The 19,073-nt window shown below is 35.8% G+C and overlaps 1 protein-coding gene across 3 annotated transcripts in view; it reads left to right on the top strand.

Moving 5' to 3' along the window:
• The window catches only part of LOC100350425 (bifunctional heparan sulfate N-deacetylase/N-sulfotransferase 3), a 186,207-nt gene extending 171,451 nt beyond the window's left edge, over nucleotides 1–14,756 (top strand). For 2 of the 3 annotated variants that reach the window (XM_051820057.3, XM_089302885.1), the window contains 2 exons: nucleotides 10,332–10,434; nucleotides 12,104–14,756. In XM_051820057.3, coding sequence (XP_051676017.1) covers nucleotides 10,332–10,434; nucleotides 12,104–12,223 — 223 coding nt within the window. In that variant the 3' untranslated portion in view covers nucleotides 12,224–14,756. Of the gene's footprint in view, nucleotides 1–1,941; nucleotides 6,456–10,331; nucleotides 10,435–12,103 lie in introns of those variants that run through there. The other variant, XM_051820058.3, reaches the window with a different exon arrangement.
• Nucleotides 14,757–19,073: the final 4,317 nt, after the last annotated feature.

Below are 19,073 nucleotides of genomic sequence, written 5' to 3'. Positions count from 1 at the left end.
ATTGTTTTCTTCGATATAAAACACAGTTCCATCAATGGGTTTTCCCTTTTATTATACTCTCTATCTTACATCAATTTAAAAAGTGAGAGGGATTCCCTTATTATCAGCATCCCTTCCAGTGAAAGACTGGCATAAAGACATCAAATACTGCTGCTATCTTGTATAAATCATATGCAGAGACATGGAAGAGAGACATTTTTGGTTTAGATGACAAAGGAGTAGGTGGAACTCTGGAGTTTTGTACTTCCTTCCTGAGATTTATTTTCTTTGTTGATACTATTAATCTTCTGACCTCTGTTTTTTATACTACTAGTACTGTCAGAGTTTTGTAGAGCTTAGTTCAAGTACAAACACAGACGCTAGCCTTAGGTATTTAACATTCAACTTAACCCCAAAGAAAGATGAGTGATTTTAGTTTGCAGTTAGAAACTCAAGTCCACTTTCTACTTTATATATTTCTATGTATCTCTTAGAAAAGAAAGCTTTTACTTCCTAAATAGTTTTCTATTTCAAGTCAGCTTATCTTGGGTCTTTTTATATAGAGCATAGAGCAAAAACATTGTATTTCAAGAAAAAGAAGTAGAGTATTCTATAAAGATATAATCTCTTTTCTTACAGAATAGTCCTTGACCCTTGTGCTATGTGTTTGTCCCCTCTGCATCCAACACAGCAGCAAACTTTTTATCATCTCTGCTGCTGATAAAAGACAGTGTAAACTTAACAGAGCAAATATCAATACAACATACTCTATACAAAGAACTGTCCATCACTTGATATCTAGGATGTATTTAGATAAAATTACCCTTATATAATTCTCTACTTTGGATGGAGGCTCAGTAGGTGAAGTAGCAAGATAAGATATGTGTAGTTCCAAAAAAAAAAAAAAATGTGGTTCTTTTTTATATTTTCTTGTCATCTGTTGTCCTGAGAGGCTTTGTAAAAACCAGCAGTGCGGCTGGTGCCACGGCTCACTAGGCTAATCCTCCGCCTTGCAGCGCCGGCACACCAGGTTCTAGTCCCGGTCGGGGCGCCGGATTCTGTCCCGGTTGCCCCTCTTCCAGGCCAGCTCTCTGCTGTGGCCAGGGAGTGCAGTGGAGGATGGCCCAAGTGCTTGGGCCCTGCACCCCATGGGAGACCAGGATAAGTACCTGGCTCCTGCCTTCGGATCAGCGCGGTGTGCTGGCCGCAGCGCGCCGGCCGCGGTGGCCATTGGAGGGTGAACCAACAGCAAAGGAAGACCTTTCTCTCTGTCTCTCTCTCACTGTCCACTCTGCCTGTCAAAAAATAAAAAAAAAAATTTTAAATAAAAAAAATTTTTAAAAAACCAGCAGTGCAATTGTTACAGAATATTTGAAAGTTTCATGTCATTGTCTTGGGTCTAAAGTGATCTTCTTTCCATGCCCTTTGCAGTTGTTCTCCTGAGTCCTGTTCTTGTGGTTTAGTGACTCTTCTTATTGTAGTGAAAGTTGCTTCTATGGTACTTTGGAAATATTGATGATGACAAGAGGTTCAAAATGTATATTCTTAGAATATACCTGTTGGCGAGAGATCCTTTTAGCACTTTGGTGGTGACTGTGAAGACACATTATCACTTTGGTGGTTTTTAAGAAAGTGGGGTTTTTTTCCCATCAAAAATGCTCTAAGGATGTACTAAACCTAAAATCCTTATGAATTCTCAAGTAATCACATAACTGGTGATTTGTACACAGTATAAATAAATAGAACTAGCTCTATACAAAACTTTTATTATACAGTCTTGGCAAGAAAAAAATACTCTAAGCTGATTGTCTTCAATATGTATTGCAAATTCCAGTAACAAAACTATTTTTAAGAATGACAGAGGTCTGGTGCTGTGGTGGAGCAGGTTAAAGCCCCAGCCTGCAGCTCCGACATCCATTATGGGTGCTGGTTCAAGTCTTGGCTACTCCATTTCTCATCCAGCTCCCTGCAAATGCAACTGGAAAAGCAACAAAGGAAGACCCAAGTACTTGGGCTCCTACACCCACGTGGGAGAACCGGAGGAGGCTCCTGGCTCCTTGGCTTCGGATTGGCCCAGCTCCAGTCATTGTAACTCTGTCTTTCAAATAAATAAAATAAATCTTTAAAATAAATGGCAACAAGTCTCTATTGTTAAGACTTGTGGTTATTCCTTTCCACGATTGCTAACAAAGTGTTCAGATTTTTAAGTTTCATGCAAAGTCAATAGTCTATGATGTCTTAAAATACTAAGTACTGTTGTTATGAGTTTTAAATGACACATTGAATATTTTTTTTAAAAAATCTGGTGTCTCAATGAGTGTCCATTTGATTTGAAATGAGCAGTATAAGCTTAAAACAATAGACAAGGGAAGTTTTTCATTTGATGCTGTAAATTCACACTTTATAAATCTTGTTTCACAAAACCTTAAGCCCTAAATTATAGATTGATGTACTAACGTTACCTTTCTTGTAATGTGTTATGCAGTGTTTTGAACTCAGCTTACTATTTGAGAGAAAGTTGGAGGACCAATGCTTAGCATGGAATTGTACAAACGTATAATCTAAAATGAAGAACATAAGTTTTTAATTTTCTTTGTTTCTGAGTCAATTAATGTATTTGTTAAAATGAATAAAACCAGACTGTGTTACACAAAATTTTAACACTAATTTATTTTAAAAACATCAATAAATGTGAAACAAGAATTGGAAAGCTAGGAGTTGAATTGCTTTTTTCTTTTTGGTCTGTTTTGTTTTGTAGTTGTGTTTTAACTGAGTCATAAAAGCCTGAATCTGCTTTAAATTTCAGAAGGTTTCAACTGTCTTCAATATCACTTCCCTGGCAACCAAAATTTATATTCTCTAGGAAGTCCTTCCCAAGCCATCCACAGTATATGGATTTGAAAATAATAGACATAGTAACTGAAATTTGTTGGTTTTCTGGATGACCTATAAAACAACAACTAGAAATGCTAGGTAATGAAAAAGAGAAAAGTCTACTCTAATTTTTTTTTGACAGGCAGAGTTAGACAGTGAGAGAGAGAGAGAGAGAGACAGAGAGAAAGGTCTTCCTTCCATTGGTTCACCCCCTAAAATGGCCACTACGGCCGGCGCACTGCGCCAATCCGAAGCCAGGAGCCAGGTGCTTTCTCCTGGTCTCCCATGCCGGTGCAGGGCCTAAGCACTTGAGCCATCCTCCACTGCCTTCCCGGGCCACAACAGACTGGAAGAGGAGCAACCAGGACAGAATCTGGCACCCCAACAGGGACTGGAACCCCGGGTGCTGGCGCCGCACGCAGAGGATTAGCCAAGTGAGCCGCAGCGCCGGCCTACACTAATTTCTTATAATAAATTTTAATGTGATTGTTTTGTTTCAAAACAAATATATATTTATATATTCTAAATATTTTTATATATTGCCTACTAAAAATACTATGTAAGAAGTGGTTACTTGGCTTAGTAGTTAAGCTGCTGGTTGAGATGCCAGTATCCCATGCTGCAGAGTGTGGGTTCAAATCTTGGCACCATTTCAAATTCCAGCTTCCAGCCTAAGTGAACCTTGGGAGTTAGCTCAAGCTAGGACCCTGCCACTCACATGGAAGACCCAGATTGAGTTCCCTGCTCTGGGCTTCAACCTGGATCATCACCAGCCATTGTGGGCATTTGGGGAGTGGGCAGGTTGATGGGAGTTATTTGTCCCTTTGTCTGTCTCTGTCTCAAGAATGAATGAATGAATGAACAAATAAATAAATAAATATTATGTAATAGTTATTGTTAGCTCTGTTTTTCAGATGAAAAAGCTAGGGTGAAGGAAAATTAAGGAAAGTCCATTCAACAAGTAAATTAAGGAGACAATTGAAATGCAATTAATTATTCCTGGTCTCTACAACCAGTGTGTGAAGGTCTTCATATCGTACAAGATGTTAGAACCAGAGGAAAACAATATTGTGAATTTTCACTAATGAAAAGTATCTAACTCAGCAGGAAGCATTTCATTTAAAAAACTCTGAACTTTAAAATGAGTTTTTAAAGTTGCCTTAGACTATATGATGAACAAAATCTATCTTCAGACATACTGAATGTTGCAAAATAAATATGTGCTTAGATATGCAGATTAAAACTACTTTGAGACACTATTATATATCCATTAGAATGGCTATAATCCAAAAGAGAAACCAAATGGCCATAATCCATAACACATCAAATGTTAGCAAGAATGTGCAAAAACCGGAACTCTCATATTATTAATGATAATGCATATAAATGGCCACTTTGGAAAGCAGTTTTGTAGTTTCTTAAAAATTAAAAAGAATCTTATCAAATAATCCAGCTCTGCTCCTACCCCAAGATCAATAAAAACCTAAATCCATAAATACTAAGTGAATGTTCTTAGCAGCATTATTCAAAAAAGCTAAAAAATAGAAACAATCCAAATACCCATCAACTGGTGGGTGGATTAATTTGGTATATCCATCCAGTAAGGGGGTGTTGGGGGAAAAGAAAGTGTCTAGAAGTTGAGTGATTGCTAGTTGACAGAAGGGATTGACTATAGTGGGCCCTGAGGGTGTTAGGAGAAGGATAATAAATGTTCTAAAACTGACTCATTAAACTGTAAAACAATGTTAGTCAGGGGAGAACTGTTACCAAAAAATTTCTATGCTTGTCCTGGATTAGTTATATCTAATTGACAATATTTTAATTTTGAAAATATTAAAACCGCTGTTTGCTATCCATGGATATATTATGTCAGTTTAAAGGTATCACAGACATACTGTAACTTTGTAAGTATATTCTGAATGTTTCCAAGGATTCAGTTCCACAAAGGTAGAATCAAGGTCATGTTTTCATTAGTATAGACATGTACCAGTTAAAGATTCAATCACTGGAGAATCTGGGTGCCTCTGTCCCCAAGTCTCTTCCAGTTATTGTTAAGTGCTCCTGGGTGATATTCCACAAAAGCTTAAGAATAGTTGTTATTTTGCTTGTTAATACAATAAGGTTTTGACTTTATTTGTGACTCTGGAGATACGATAAACAAAGCAACCCTACCTCCAGGATAGGGTGGCCAAAGAGACAGATTCTGAACAATATGTAACACATAATACTTCCTCAAAAATGTTTGCTTCCTGACAGCCTTGAAAGGATGGGCCTAACCATGACACTGCTGCTAGTCCACATAAAAAGTTGTTTCCTCACTGTTCCATCAGTCATTACTCATATAAAGGGACATGGTGCTATTCTAAATATATTAGAAGCTCTGTCTCTGTCTTCTATCAAACTTCTTTACTTGGGCTCTAAAAGGCATTACTATGTCCCCAGATTCACAAGATCTTTCATCAACAGCACCTGTTATTTGTGACTTCTCTGTAGGACAAGACCTAGTCCCTAAGGCTACCTGAAAAATGGACATGATCTTCCATCTATCTCTTTATTTATTTTGTTCACATGAATACTTGAAAGGCAGAGCAAGAGAGAGGGAAAGTAAGAGAGATAGATCTTCTGAAATGGCTGCAACAGCTCGGCTGGGCCAGGTGAATGCCAGAAGCCAGGATCTCCATCAGGGATTCTGATGAAGGTGGCAGGGGCCCAAGCACTTAGGATATCATCTGCCACTTTCCTTGGCATGTTGGCAGGAAGCTAGATCTGAAGCAGGGCAGTTGGGATTTGACATGGCACTCTGCTATGAGATGACCCCCTTTCACCCTCTTGACTTTCTCCTATCCACCCTCACATACCTACCCTACTTCCTATGAACTTATGCATGCACATATCTGGGCTAGGTGTCAGCTAAACACATTTTTTTTTTCTTCAATAAAACCCAGCATGACACCTGGCTGTATGAGATCCAATCAATTAGTAGAGATAAAAGGAAAACTTTTCTTTTGATTCTTAATTTTTTTTAGATTTTATTTTGTTATTTGAGAGTCAGAGTTATAGAAAGAGGAGGAGACAGAGAGAGAGGTCTTCTATCCATTGGTTCATTCCCCCGATGGCCACAATAGCCAGAGCTTGGCCAAACTGAAGCGAGGAGCCAGGAGCTTCTTCTGGGTCTTCCACTTGGGTGCAGGGGCCTAAGCACTTGGTCCATCTTCCACTGTTTTCAATGGCCATTAGCAGGGAGTTGGATTGGAAGTGGAGCAGCTGAGACTCACCCACATGGGATGCTGGCTCCACATGCAGAGTTTCAAACTACTATGCCACAGTGCTGGCCCTGATTTCTTAATTTTGACACATGTGAAGTTTGGTGTCTCTTAGAAAAACCTTTTCTCAGAAGACTGTTCATTTTAACATACACCATATCTATGATCTAATCATGTATCTACAGTAAAATGTGTTAGCATTTTATATAGCATTTATAATAATACCTTTTCTGGATTCTGAATTTTGTTCATTTGAACACTTAAAATGAGTTCAAATTCAACAGTGGAAATAGCTGATAGAAAAATGTTAATGAAAAATATTACTTCAGTAGCAGACTTCCGGAAATGTTGTACTAGAATTTCCCAGAGGATTTCATGTATAGATTATTTAAATAATATTTTTTTTTTTTTTTGGACAGGCAGAGTTAGACAGTGAGAGGAGAGAGAGAGAGACAGAGAGAAAGGTCTTCCTTCCATTGGTTCACCCCCAAATGGCCGCTACGGCCAGCGCGCTACACCAATCCGAAGCCAGGATCCAGGTGCTTTCTCCTGGTCTCCCATGCGGGTGCAGGGCCCAAGCACTTGGGCCATCCTCCACTGCCTTCCCGGGCCACAGCAGAGAGCCGGACTGGAAGAGGAGCAACCAGGACAGAATCTGGCGCCCCAGCCGGGACTAGAACCCAGGGTGCCAGCACCACAGGCAGAGGATTAGCCAAGTGAGCCGCGGCACCGGCCTAAATAATAGAGTCTTTAGAAATACTCTCCGTATACCTCTGAATATGAAACTAGTTTATTCAGTTGCCTGATTCAAACAATAATATATAACAGCATGAATATATATGTGATAGCCTGATTTCACACAATTGCTTTAATAATAATAAACAGGCTTTGCATAAGTGGGATATGCTAATTTTATTGTCTCTGATACACAGAAGCAGAAATCTAGGTTTGTATTCTTTTTACAGGGCTATAATTTTAAACCCTACAAGACACAAAGTAAATAGATAAATAAGTAAGTAAGTAAACAAACCCTACAAGATTAGCTACATAAAGACTAACTTTACACACTTATGACTACTACTCCCCTCACACACACACATACACACACACAAATCACACTATAATTTTAAGTCTACTTTATTGATGTATAATTTTACATGCAATAAAATCATCTGCTATAATTACACAACTTGACAAATTCTGACAAATATATATAGTTGGATGCATCACTGAAGTCAATATGTGGAATACAGCCATTAATCCAGAAAGTTTTCTCATGCTCCTATGCAGTCAATCCTTTCCCCTCACCCCAGCGCTGACTACCTGTCTACTTCCTTTTGCTTACCATAATGCTTTTGAGATCCCTCCATCTTACATCTCTCAGCAGGCAGTTCTTTTGGTTGAGTAGTCCTCCATTTTTTGAGTATATCAAATTTGCTTATCTTTTCCCAAGTTGATGGACATAAGGGTCATTTCCATTTTTAGCTATTATGAACAAAGCTACTAAGAACATTTGTGTAAAGATCTTTTTAACTTTTTTTTCACCTTATTTATAAGACAGATAAAGAGCAAAAGGGCTTCCATCTACTGTTTCAATTCCCAGATGCCTGCAACAGCCAGGGCTGAGCCAATCTGAAGCTAGGAGCCTGGAACTCCAATCTGGTTCTGCCATGTGAGTGGCAGCGACCCAAAGTATTTAAGCCATCATTGGCTGCTTCCCATAGTGCACATTAGCAGAAAGCTGAATAGAAAGCAGAGGTGTGGGGACTCAAACCAGCCACTCTGTATGGGATGCAGTGTCCCAAGCTGCAACTTTTACTGCACCTAACACCTGCCCTGGGTGTAAAGACCTTTGCACAGACACATATTTTCATTTTCCTTGGGTGAATACCTAGAAATGGGACAGCCAGGGCATATAGTAAGTATATATTTAAGTCTGCAACAAATACTACAAAAGTAGCTATGATATGTTTTAATTTCTACCAAGAAAGCATGGTGTTTCTACTTGTTCCAAATCTTTAGTCACACTTGGTAGTAGTCTTTTAGTTAATTCATGATTGTAAATGCCTAGTGGTATCTAATTTGTAATTTTAACTTGCATTTCCTAGGGATTAATATGTTGATCAAAATTTCATTTGTTTATTGATCATTCACATTTGTTCTTTGGTGAAGTATCTTACAATTGTTTTATTCAGTTTTTACTGGAATTGTCACCTTCTGTCCACTGATTTACCTACCAAAATGGCCACAATGGCTTGGGCTGGACCAGATGGAAGCCAGGAACTTCTTCATGATCTCTGAAGTGGGTGCAGGGATCCAAGCACTTGGGCCCTCTTCAGCTGCCCTCCCAGGCACACTAGCAGAGAGCTGGATTGGAAGTGGAGCAGCTGGAACCTGAACTGGCACCCATTTTTGATCCTGGCATTGCAGGCAGCAGCTTAACCTGCTACACCACAGCACCATCCCCTAGATATTCAGTTTATCCACTGTATTTGTTTAAAAGATAATCCTTTCTCATTGAATTATCTTTGCACTTATCTTTTGAAAATCAGTAGTAGACCATAGATGTGTAGCTAGCTCTGGACTCTATTTTGTTCTATTGATCCTTTGGCCCAATAATGCCAATACCACACTGCTATGATTATTGTACACATTATAGTAGATCTTGAGTGAAATTAAGTAAGATCTTCAAATTTCTCCTTTGTTTTCAGATTGTTTTAGCTTGGCTAAGTCTTTTATATGTCCATATACATTTTAATCATTTTAAATTTCTACCAAAAAGAAAAGAATTCATTGCAGTGTTGATTGAAATCATATTGAATCTATAGATAAATTTGGAGAGAGATGATATATTGAAAATATTCACTATTTTGATTTATAAATATGGTATTGCTCCCCATTTTTGTTTAGGTCTTTTATAATTTCTCTTACAATGTTTTGGAGTTTTCAGTGTGCAGGGTTTGCAGAAGTTTATTGTTATTTTTACCCCTAAGTGAACCAACGGCAAAGGAAGACCCTTCTCTCTCTCTCTCTCACTGTCCACTCTGCCTGTCAAAAAAAAAAAAAAAAATTTACCCCTAAGTATCTCTTGTTTGTATGTGAATTTGAATGTGTTTTAAATTTCCCACTGTTCATTGTTCATACTGCGATTTTAGACGAAATGTTGGAAGTAGCCTTCAGAAAAGTTATACAGATTAAAGATAAAATAAAGGGATCATAAATGACAGTTCTTACTAATGTTGAATATAGACAGTAGAATCACTGAATAACAAAAGCACTGTTAAAGAATTATCACTTGTATTACTTTTACTTTAAAACTAAGAATGAAAATTCGTGCTTTATTTACAATGACTAATAATATAAACATATCTAACAATCATTGAAGAAAAGGCTCTAAACTTAGTCATGAAGCCTAAACTTGAGTAATGACCTGAATAAATAAAAATTATGTAATCCAAGATAGATAAGTCTTGACAAAACATTTCTTCTAGTTCATTTTATATTCAACTAGTTTTAATGAATGTTCACAAGACCAAACACTATGCTAAGTGCTATGAAATGGGAAGAATACTATACACCATATCCTTCAGGGATTATAACAGACTCAAATGACAGTTACATGAAATATTTTGGCAAATTAAGTTATAAATTTAACATGTTATTCTTTTTATTATAATTATAGCAGGTAAATCCCATTTATAGGTACTAATACTTTAACAGGGAGTTCAATAAGAAAAATAAGGAAATAACTATGGAAAAATATTAAATGTGTGATAGCTAGAGAATCCTAAAAGTAATCACTCCATTGGACACCTTTTTCATTACCTTGTAGTTATATCGTGTAAGTACTATTTAAAACCATAGGCATGAACAAAAACTGACTTGTCATTTAAGCCCTATAAAGGAAAATATTGGGTTTAAGATTTATGAATTTTTCCTTCCAGATAAAGAAGCTGGCCTCATTAATTTCTATTAATAGGAGACCTTCCGTTGACAATTTTTCTATTAGCAAACTGGCAAACTTACAAGTATGACAGATGGACTGAGAAATCAAAAGTATGCCAGAAGATTATATAGGGATATAGTAAAAAAAAAAATCAGTTATTTTGGTTCCTAGATTGAGATCTAAATTTTAAAAATTAATTTATTGGTTATTTTAGCTTATAAATTGCTTAAAACACTTTTTGGGTTTTTAAAAATTTTTTATTCTTTTAGGTTTGATTCTCATAAAGGTTTCTGGTGTCAGTTATTGGAAGAAGGTAAAACAAAATGCCTTGGAAAGAGCAAAGGAAGAAAATACCCTCCAATGGATTCTGATGTAAGTATAGAATTTAAAAATACAAAGTGAATAAGAAAAATGATAAAAAATACTATGTCCTTTTGTTAAGAAAAGGGACTAAAGTCAAAAGTCAACCTTTCTAACATTAAAAGTGACATGTGGGTTTCAGTACATCTAGGTAGCTTTTTTAGATTTTTCTAGTGATTTATTACTACCTGTCATGTAAGAATAAAGGAAAACAATAAAATTTTCTATTCTGAATCATAACAAAAAAGATTAACAATTCATTCTAAAAAGAATAGCTGCACAGAAATTTTAGCACATTTAAAAATGTTACTTGTAATCAAGATAGGAAATATATAAACTGAAAATAGAACCAAAAGACTTCTTTTTTTTCCCACTGCGAAAGTCATTGTGCAGTGGCCTGGTGATAATATAGAAACTGATACAATATACTAACCTTGGAACTGATAGCATACTATAAAATGAGAGAATTAATGTATTTTCCAAATGTCTGACATTCTAGCAGATAATTTAGATTTTGGGGAATAGAGATATACATACTTTGTGGTATTTAGCACAGCATGCTTATTCCATCTAGAATGATGATATGGCAATCACTTAATGCTATAGTTTCCTCAGTGTAATCTGTATTTTTACCTTGATCTTCATTTTACATAAAGATTTGTTAGTAATTTTTATTTGATAATCAGCCTGATATATATGTATGTAGTTTGCACATAAGAATGCAAGTATGTTATAATTTATAATTGTGTTTAGAACTCAAAAAATTAAAATAGATTTTGGTGTCCTACCCCTAACATTGTTTAATATATTTTAATATATCATGTTAACTGGGAATTGTAGAGTGGACTGAGAATTCTAAGGTGATCTGACTTATTTGAATACTTTTATCTAACAAGGCCTACTATTTTTTGTGCCAGTCCTAATGAAGACAAGGCCTGGGCTTAGTAAGTTCCTAATTAAACTCACTATAGAAAGCATTGGGGGCTGGTCTTCTACTATTCTAATAAACAAACTGCATTCTCAGAGAACTCTAGTTTTCTTCCCTTGATTATTAAAATATGCCTTCAGAGTACTAAGAAAATAATCCTAACTTATTAAAAGAAACTGAAGGGCAATTTCTATAGTATTTCAAAAAAGTATTATAAAATATATTCTTATCATGTATGTCAAAGCCATTTTTTTAATGTTTATTGGAGCTAAAATGTTTAAAAGACACTGTGGAATATTAGTATTTTATTTTACTTTAATCCAACATGGACATACTGAGATATAAATTTGGTTGTAGAGAAAAATAAAAACAACTTTTTAGGATATTAATTCTAGATGGCTTACCAAGTTTACTATTTAATACATACTAGATTTATTTGAAGGAGTAAAGTGGCTGATTTCATACAAGTAGTGTCCAGAGAGGAGGCAAGACTAAAAAAAGCCTTCACAGAGGTAATGGAAATAAATAAAAAATGTGTGGGACACAGTAGTAGACAGTACTGTTGCCACACTGCTTGCTTCTCCTCCTGCTGAAGAAAAATGCCAATACCCCTCCTCAAGTCTGTCGGCAAAATATCCCAAGTTGTGCTAAATAAGCAATCCACATGCTTAATAAAGATTTTAATACAGATCTGGTATACTTGATACTTTATTTAGACAAAAATAAAATGTGCTTTTTTCTCTTCCCACTCAGAGCAGAGCATTTCTGTCAAGCTACTATCGAGATCACAACGTGGAACTCTCAAAGCTGCTGCACAAACTGGGGCAGCCTCTGCCTTCCTGGCTGAGACAGGAGCTGCAGAAAGTGAGATAGCATTGAGAGAAAATTCCTGAGAATTCACCTTCCACATTACATGCACTTTTTCCAAAGCTTCCAGAAGCTACCAAAATGCTGTTGAAAAATATACCTCTTCAAATGAGAAAAAAGAACAGTACCTTCCATATGCTGGCATGTGGATTAGAAAAGAAAAGAAAACAAAAAAGTACCTGTTGAAAGCCTTGAGGTCTATGGCCTTCCTCTTAACCCATATCTGAGCCTGTGGGATTATTGTAGACTACTGTACATTCTTGTGGAAGTCAACAGCAACCAACATAAACATGAACCACAAATGCAGAACTGTTCCATTCTATAGTAATATTTACACTTTTATATATCAACTAAGATTGTGTCTCTGTAGATTTTATAGACCACTATTTGCCTGTACAATGTTTTCTTATCCTTTGATTCTATAGTGTCCTATAAAACAAGAAACAAAATAAACATCACAGTGTAGCATAAAATGCCAAAAGCATAACATCCATAAAAAATGCTTGCCAAAATTTCAATCCACTGAGTATTTAGAAAGCATTGTAATTATAATTTGTGCTAGATTAGAGAGTGAAAATGTTATATGTCAGCTTTATCTGCATCAGAAAAAGATAAGTATTATAACAAAAAACTGATATTTTTCATATCCATAGTCTAGTACATACATTTATGTAAAAAATTATTAACTCCATCATAATCTATTGTATTGAACATACATTTTAAAACTGTTGGGTGATAAACAGAAATTCACTGAATATATCAAAACAGTAAATAACAATGTAAAATTTATTGACAATCCTCTAAAAATAAGAAATTGTAGGGTTCTAAAGATACATCATTGAGAACTCTCCATTCATTTGCTATAAACTGCAAATTTATTGTAGTAGTCCTCACTAGTTCTACAAAATTGCATGCATAAAGTCTGACATACCTGTGTCATCTCCAGAGACAGATTGACTTCTGACTGTGAATAGCTTTTTTTTAAATGATCCCTAGATGATGTGTATTTACATTAACTTATTTAGAAATTACATTTTCCAGGTAGTTCCGAATACAATTGTGTAGAGATTTATAATGAAAAACAAATTAATATATGATTTTTAATCTGATATTTACAATGGTACTTTTGATATAAGGCAAAGAAAAATAAACATGGCAGAATTCCATTTTTGAGACTATTTCATACATCATCCTCATGGAAGATAATAGAACATAGTTAAATTTATGGTTTGCCTACTAAACTAAATGCAAGAAGTACAAAGATGAGCAAGGCATGGTTCTTGAAATAGTTACACTTAAATTTTAAATGGTGTATATAATGAACAAAGTACTCAGAAAAGGGTAAGACATTACTTATTTTCCTGTATTGTTTACTTAATTTTTAAATGTATATATACATAAAACTTAAGTAGTAAATAAATTCCCTACTATGATTAAATAAGCCTTTATAAAATACTATCAAGACATGATTTTAAAAATTCAAGGAAAATCTATAGCCCAAATATTAACATTGTCATAACATGTAAAACTAAACTCTACCAATTATTCACTAATTATAAACAAAAATTTGAGTTTCTTCCACTTACTGAATATCTTAATGCATATTATAATTATTAGTTGTGTTTTTTAAGTTCTATGTACCCAAAAAATAAGCTGATCTTTAAACCAATTGTTAGCAGGAAGAATTGGACAAAGGATCAATTTTTAAAACACTTGACTATAAAAAAACTGTTTTCTTACTTACTGCTGCCTCTTTTGAAGCAAAGCATTCTAGGAAAATTATCACTCTTTCATCTCCACTAACTTGCAAAAATGGTTTAAGAGAGTCAAACATACTGCAGATAGGCTCCAGCAGTTACATGCATTGTCATGTTTCATTTAGCAACACCATTCCTGCTGATAAAAATGAAAGGGAAAGTGATATATTTATGCTTTAGTAATGAGATGCATATTTAAACTTCCAAACAAAGCTGCTAATGGCATAACTTTGCCTAGATGAACTGGGTTGACTGAATAGCTCACTCTTCAAAATAAATGTCAAAAACAAACACAATGCTTATATAATTAAAGGAGAAAAAATAAGAGATAATACCACAATTAACTCAATCACAAGTACATATATTATGCTATTAGAATTACAAACCGTTGAAAGAATTTTGACTAGTCAGTATAATTCGGAGACAACATCAGATTATAGAAAACATGCATATTTTCCACAATATATATTCCAACTGATCATTATGCTGTTCTGAAAATAGCATAAATATAAATGAGAAAAGAAAGAGAGGTAATGTGATTTAAAACTTGCATTGTATAGAATTCCCTTTTTCATTGCTTAAAATATGAAGCTTCCTCAGGAAGAAATGAAATGGTTGTTTCAATGTTTATAGTTATAATATTCTTGTCATTCACATTGAATGAAAATTACTGGAAACATTTTTTTCTCTGAGTTTTTTAAAATAAAAAACCTGGATATAATTCTGATAGTAGCATGGTACCTCATATGTACAACAATAAACTCTGACAAGAAAACAAAGAATTTGATCCTGATGATTGGACAATAAGTAGGTATTTGGTTGGTTTTGCCTGGGAGTGAATGGAAAGTAGTTACAGAATGTAGATACCACTAATCTATTTCAAAATGGAGAGATGTATGGAAAGCTATAACTTTTCATAGATCCTTCTCCTAAACTTAGGTGCTAATTACACTGATTTTTTTTTCCAGTTGTAATAAATATAAAGCAACTCCTGGGTCACTCATGGGACCCTATAATAAGAGATTAAAGAGAACCACACAATTGTTACTTAAGACTTGAGGGCCTGATTTTAGCATGTCTTACTCATAGCACCCTGTTTTGCTCCATACACATAAATGCACCCCTTTCTTTCTCTAGAACTTTAAAAGGTGTTAACTGTCCCCCCTTCATAAAAAATCTAGCGAAAGAATCTCTGCCCAAAAAAAAAAAAAAACATGAGGGAGAGTGGGGAGTTAGACATTTTTCTTCATTATCCACAAAATTTATTTTCTCTATCCTAATCACTTGTTTTTTTCTCAACATCAGGTTTTCTCATATTTCAACCCACCCTGTCTGGATGCACCAAGTGAATTCCCCATAGGCTCGTCTCTCCCACACACAATGCTCCAATCTGAGTCCTTTCCAAATACACTATCTTATGTTCCATCTATTCCAGGATCAGTTGGTGACCTGTTAATCAGTGTTTGTGGATTATAATGATTTCTAAATATTATGCTTTCCAGAAATAACATCCCTGCAGTTTCTAGGAGATGCATTTTAGCACCCAACAAATAACTATAATGGCACTGAACTGGTCAGCTTTTGATGTGAAGTTTTTTGCTAATTTTACTTAATATTATTGGATATTTTATATATATGTATATATATTATAGTAAAGTTCTGCCAAAGCTGACTGTTCTTCATTATAACCATTACATAACTGTTGCTTTCTTCCTGCCTCTACCTCCTCTTAAAATACATACATTTCCATCTCTAAACAGTTACTAGTCATGGTAGGGGTAATTAATCCTTTGTGGTTGAGTTCTTAAATTATATCTGGGTTGGCTTGGAATGTTAACATCTTTTCACTTACTTTACCTAGGAGCAGACTCAATTTCACAGTAAAGGCTCTCCATATTCAATAGGAGTTAGACATTAGTCTATGTGTGAATGGGCCCAAGGAAAACAGGAACTTCATGCAGTTAAATGAGGAAAGGAAAGTAGAAGACTTAGAAGCATGCCTTGAAAATAACTGACATTTACACACCAAAAGTCCTACCTAAGTCTGATAACCTTGTAGGGAGGTCTGTACTCCCAGAGACATCCCAGGGAAACCTTCCCAGCCCAGTGGCAAGAGAGCTATTTGGTTCAATAACAGTACACTCAAAATCCCTGGAGGAATTTCATGAATTCCATGCCCAGAAAGCCCTCTGACCAGCTTATCTGAAGAAAGGGGGTGGAGGACCACAGGAGAAACAGTGGGAAAAGGTGTACCCATACCCAAAAAACTTCAGTCTGAATGCAAACCGCTCAGTTCTTTGCTGAGCTGCCCACCTGGCCTGACAGGTGCAGCCTCTTCATTAAACATTGCTAGCTTGCTTACTACCAATCTCTGTCTCATATCTGAATTTCTTTTCTCATGGATAAAACCTTTGTTCTAGCCATCTCTGATAACATACAGAGAAAGAGAAATAAAACATGGAGATTATGTGTGTATAATTTATAATACAGAAATAATTTATTATAGGTTATTAGCTCATGTGAGTTTAGAGGGTGAGAAGGCCCACAACCTACCATCTGCATTCTGAAGATACATGAAAGCCAGTGATGTAGGTCAAAGACTTGAGAGCCAGAGAGTCAGTGGTGGAGATTTCAGTCTGGGTTCGTAGCCTAAGAATCTTGAGCACCAGTACAGGAAAATAATATTGCAGTACCAGCAGCCATGCACAGTTAATTTGACTTTCCTCCACTCTTGTTCTATTCAAGCCTTCAACAGATAGCTGATGCTCATGGAGGGGACCATTTGCATTACTTAGCCACCAATTCAAATCTTAATCTTACCCAGAAACACCCCCACAGAAATGTTTAGCCATCCAGGCATCCTGTGGCCCATTCAAATTGACAAATAAAATAAACCATCACATTTACTTAGTAATTCCTTTCAAAGAAATCAAAGTAAATTTCACAAATTAAATGCTCACAGTGTAAGGTTTCGAAAATGTTGTTGAGAAGAAGATATTTGCCCACATTTTGCCATACAGAAAACTGAATTAAAATGAGTGAAATGTGAGACATTTCCAAAGCATACAGAATCTGTGACAAATCTTACATATAACTCTACATCAAACTGCTTTTTGGTTAAGAGCAAATAAATTAATGTAGGAAATGCCTGCTGTCTACATTTCTGATGCCAAAATGCTCTATTTCAAATCAATAACTGAAATGGAAACCAGTTCTTGCTCTTAAATATTGTGCATAATTTATACAGTTGAACCAGAGAAGATGAATCTTTTTTTTCCTATTTGGTAAATAATACTCTCAATCTGAACTTTTTTTTCAGCTTCAGCCACTTTAAACAGAAACAGAAGTTCAAAATGCTACATACTCCTAGTACTTTGGTGTATCATGAAATAATTTATGTTCTTCAAAGCAAATAAAATGTTTAAGTCCACAAAACAAATATACTATCAACAATAAAGTTTACTTCACATACAAATGAATAAATTGGCAAATTTAAAAGAATTTGGATTATAATTTTAAAAATAATAAAAATATAAAACATGGTATCCTTAAATTCTCCTACCTACAAATCATCTTGATAAAACCATATTGTTTCTATCCCCAACTAATTACAGAAAGTTCTCTGTACAATTAGAATACCAGAGATCAATTCTGCTAGTCTTAACATCTCTTCTTATTCAAGCAACATAGGGTAGGTTGCATTTTGGACTTCGATCTTTCCACCTGTCAATCGAAATTAAATGTGATCTTTGGTGAAGAGAGGATACTGTTTTTCCCTTGCTTTATCTTACTATATAGGGATAAATCAGTTATTGTAATTCTCTTTCACCTACTCTGCCACAAAATGTATATGGGCCAAAGTATCTTAATCTTTATTCCATGTTCTTGCCCCTACAGAAATAAGAATCAAAGCAAAGGAATATACAGTGCACAAGTGAGAACAGGATTTATTTAAAAGATGGGGATTGGCCGTCGCCACGGCTCACTAGGCTAATCCTCCGCCTTGCGGCGCCAGCACCCCGGGTTCTAGTCCCGGTCGGGGAGCCAGATTCTGTCCCGATTGCTCCTCTTCCAGGCCAGCTCTGTGCTATGGCCCGGGAGTGCAGTGGAGGACGGCCCAAGTGCTTGGGCCCTGCACCCCATGGGAGACCAGGATAAGTACCTGGCTCCTGCCATCAGATCAGTGCGGTGCGCCGGCTGCAGTGCGCCAGCCGCGGCGGCCATTGGAGGGTGAACCAATGGCAAAGGAAGACCTTTCTCTGTCTCTCTTTCTCACTGTCCACTCTGCCTGCCCAAAAAAAAAAAAAAAAAAAAAAGAGAGAGGGAATGAATATAAATTGTTGTATGAGTGTAGGCCACCCCCATAAGAGATACCCATCATGAATGGGCCAGATAATTGTCTATAAGAGAACCATCTCCTGTGAGAGTTTTAATTTGTGTGAGGCCCTCTGGGGGCTTCACAGTGTTTCCAAATGGAGTTTAACTTCCACAAGGTTAACAAGATGTCTCTTCCTTTCTAATCCCAGAGACACAAGTGCATCATTGGAAAGTGAGTATACTGTATAGATAGTTAAGGGTATAGAGTTATAATGAAGGGCTGACAGAAGTTGTAATTCCAGGTCATAATTCCAGCTCACCTATTCCTACCTAATCTTCCCACCTAGTTTCTTCAAATCAAAGGGGAGAGGCTTCAGTTAACCTAAATGGTAAAATTGTAAGCAGAAATGAAGCTTGAATAGCTCAACCTTTCTCCATGACTTCATTTTTCTTTGTTTTACTACTATTATTATAATTGTACATATTAATGGGGAAGAATGTGACAAATCAACACATGTATTCAATGTGTGAAGATCAAATCAGGTCATTTAGCATTTCCATCTCCAAGTATTATTAAAAGTCTTTTTGGATTAATAATAATTGTACATACATATGGGGTACAGTGTGACATTTCAATAAATGTTTACAACATGTCCTGATCAAATGAGGGTAATTAATGTGTCCATCTCTTTGTCATTACTTTATGCTTAGAGCCTTTAAGTTCATCTCTTTTATTTCCTCATAAAATACATAATAGGTTCTTGTGAACAATTTTCACCCCA

This window comes from Oryctolagus cuniculus, chromosome 8 (assembly GCF_051225735.1).
Source record: "Oryctolagus cuniculus isolate XC-2025 breed Fujian yellow rabbit chromosome 8, ASM5122573v1, whole genome shotgun sequence".
Taxonomy (NCBI): domain Eukaryota; kingdom Metazoa; phylum Chordata; class Mammalia; order Lagomorpha; family Leporidae; genus Oryctolagus; species Oryctolagus cuniculus.
This window is presented reverse-complemented; position numbering and strand designations above follow the sequence as displayed.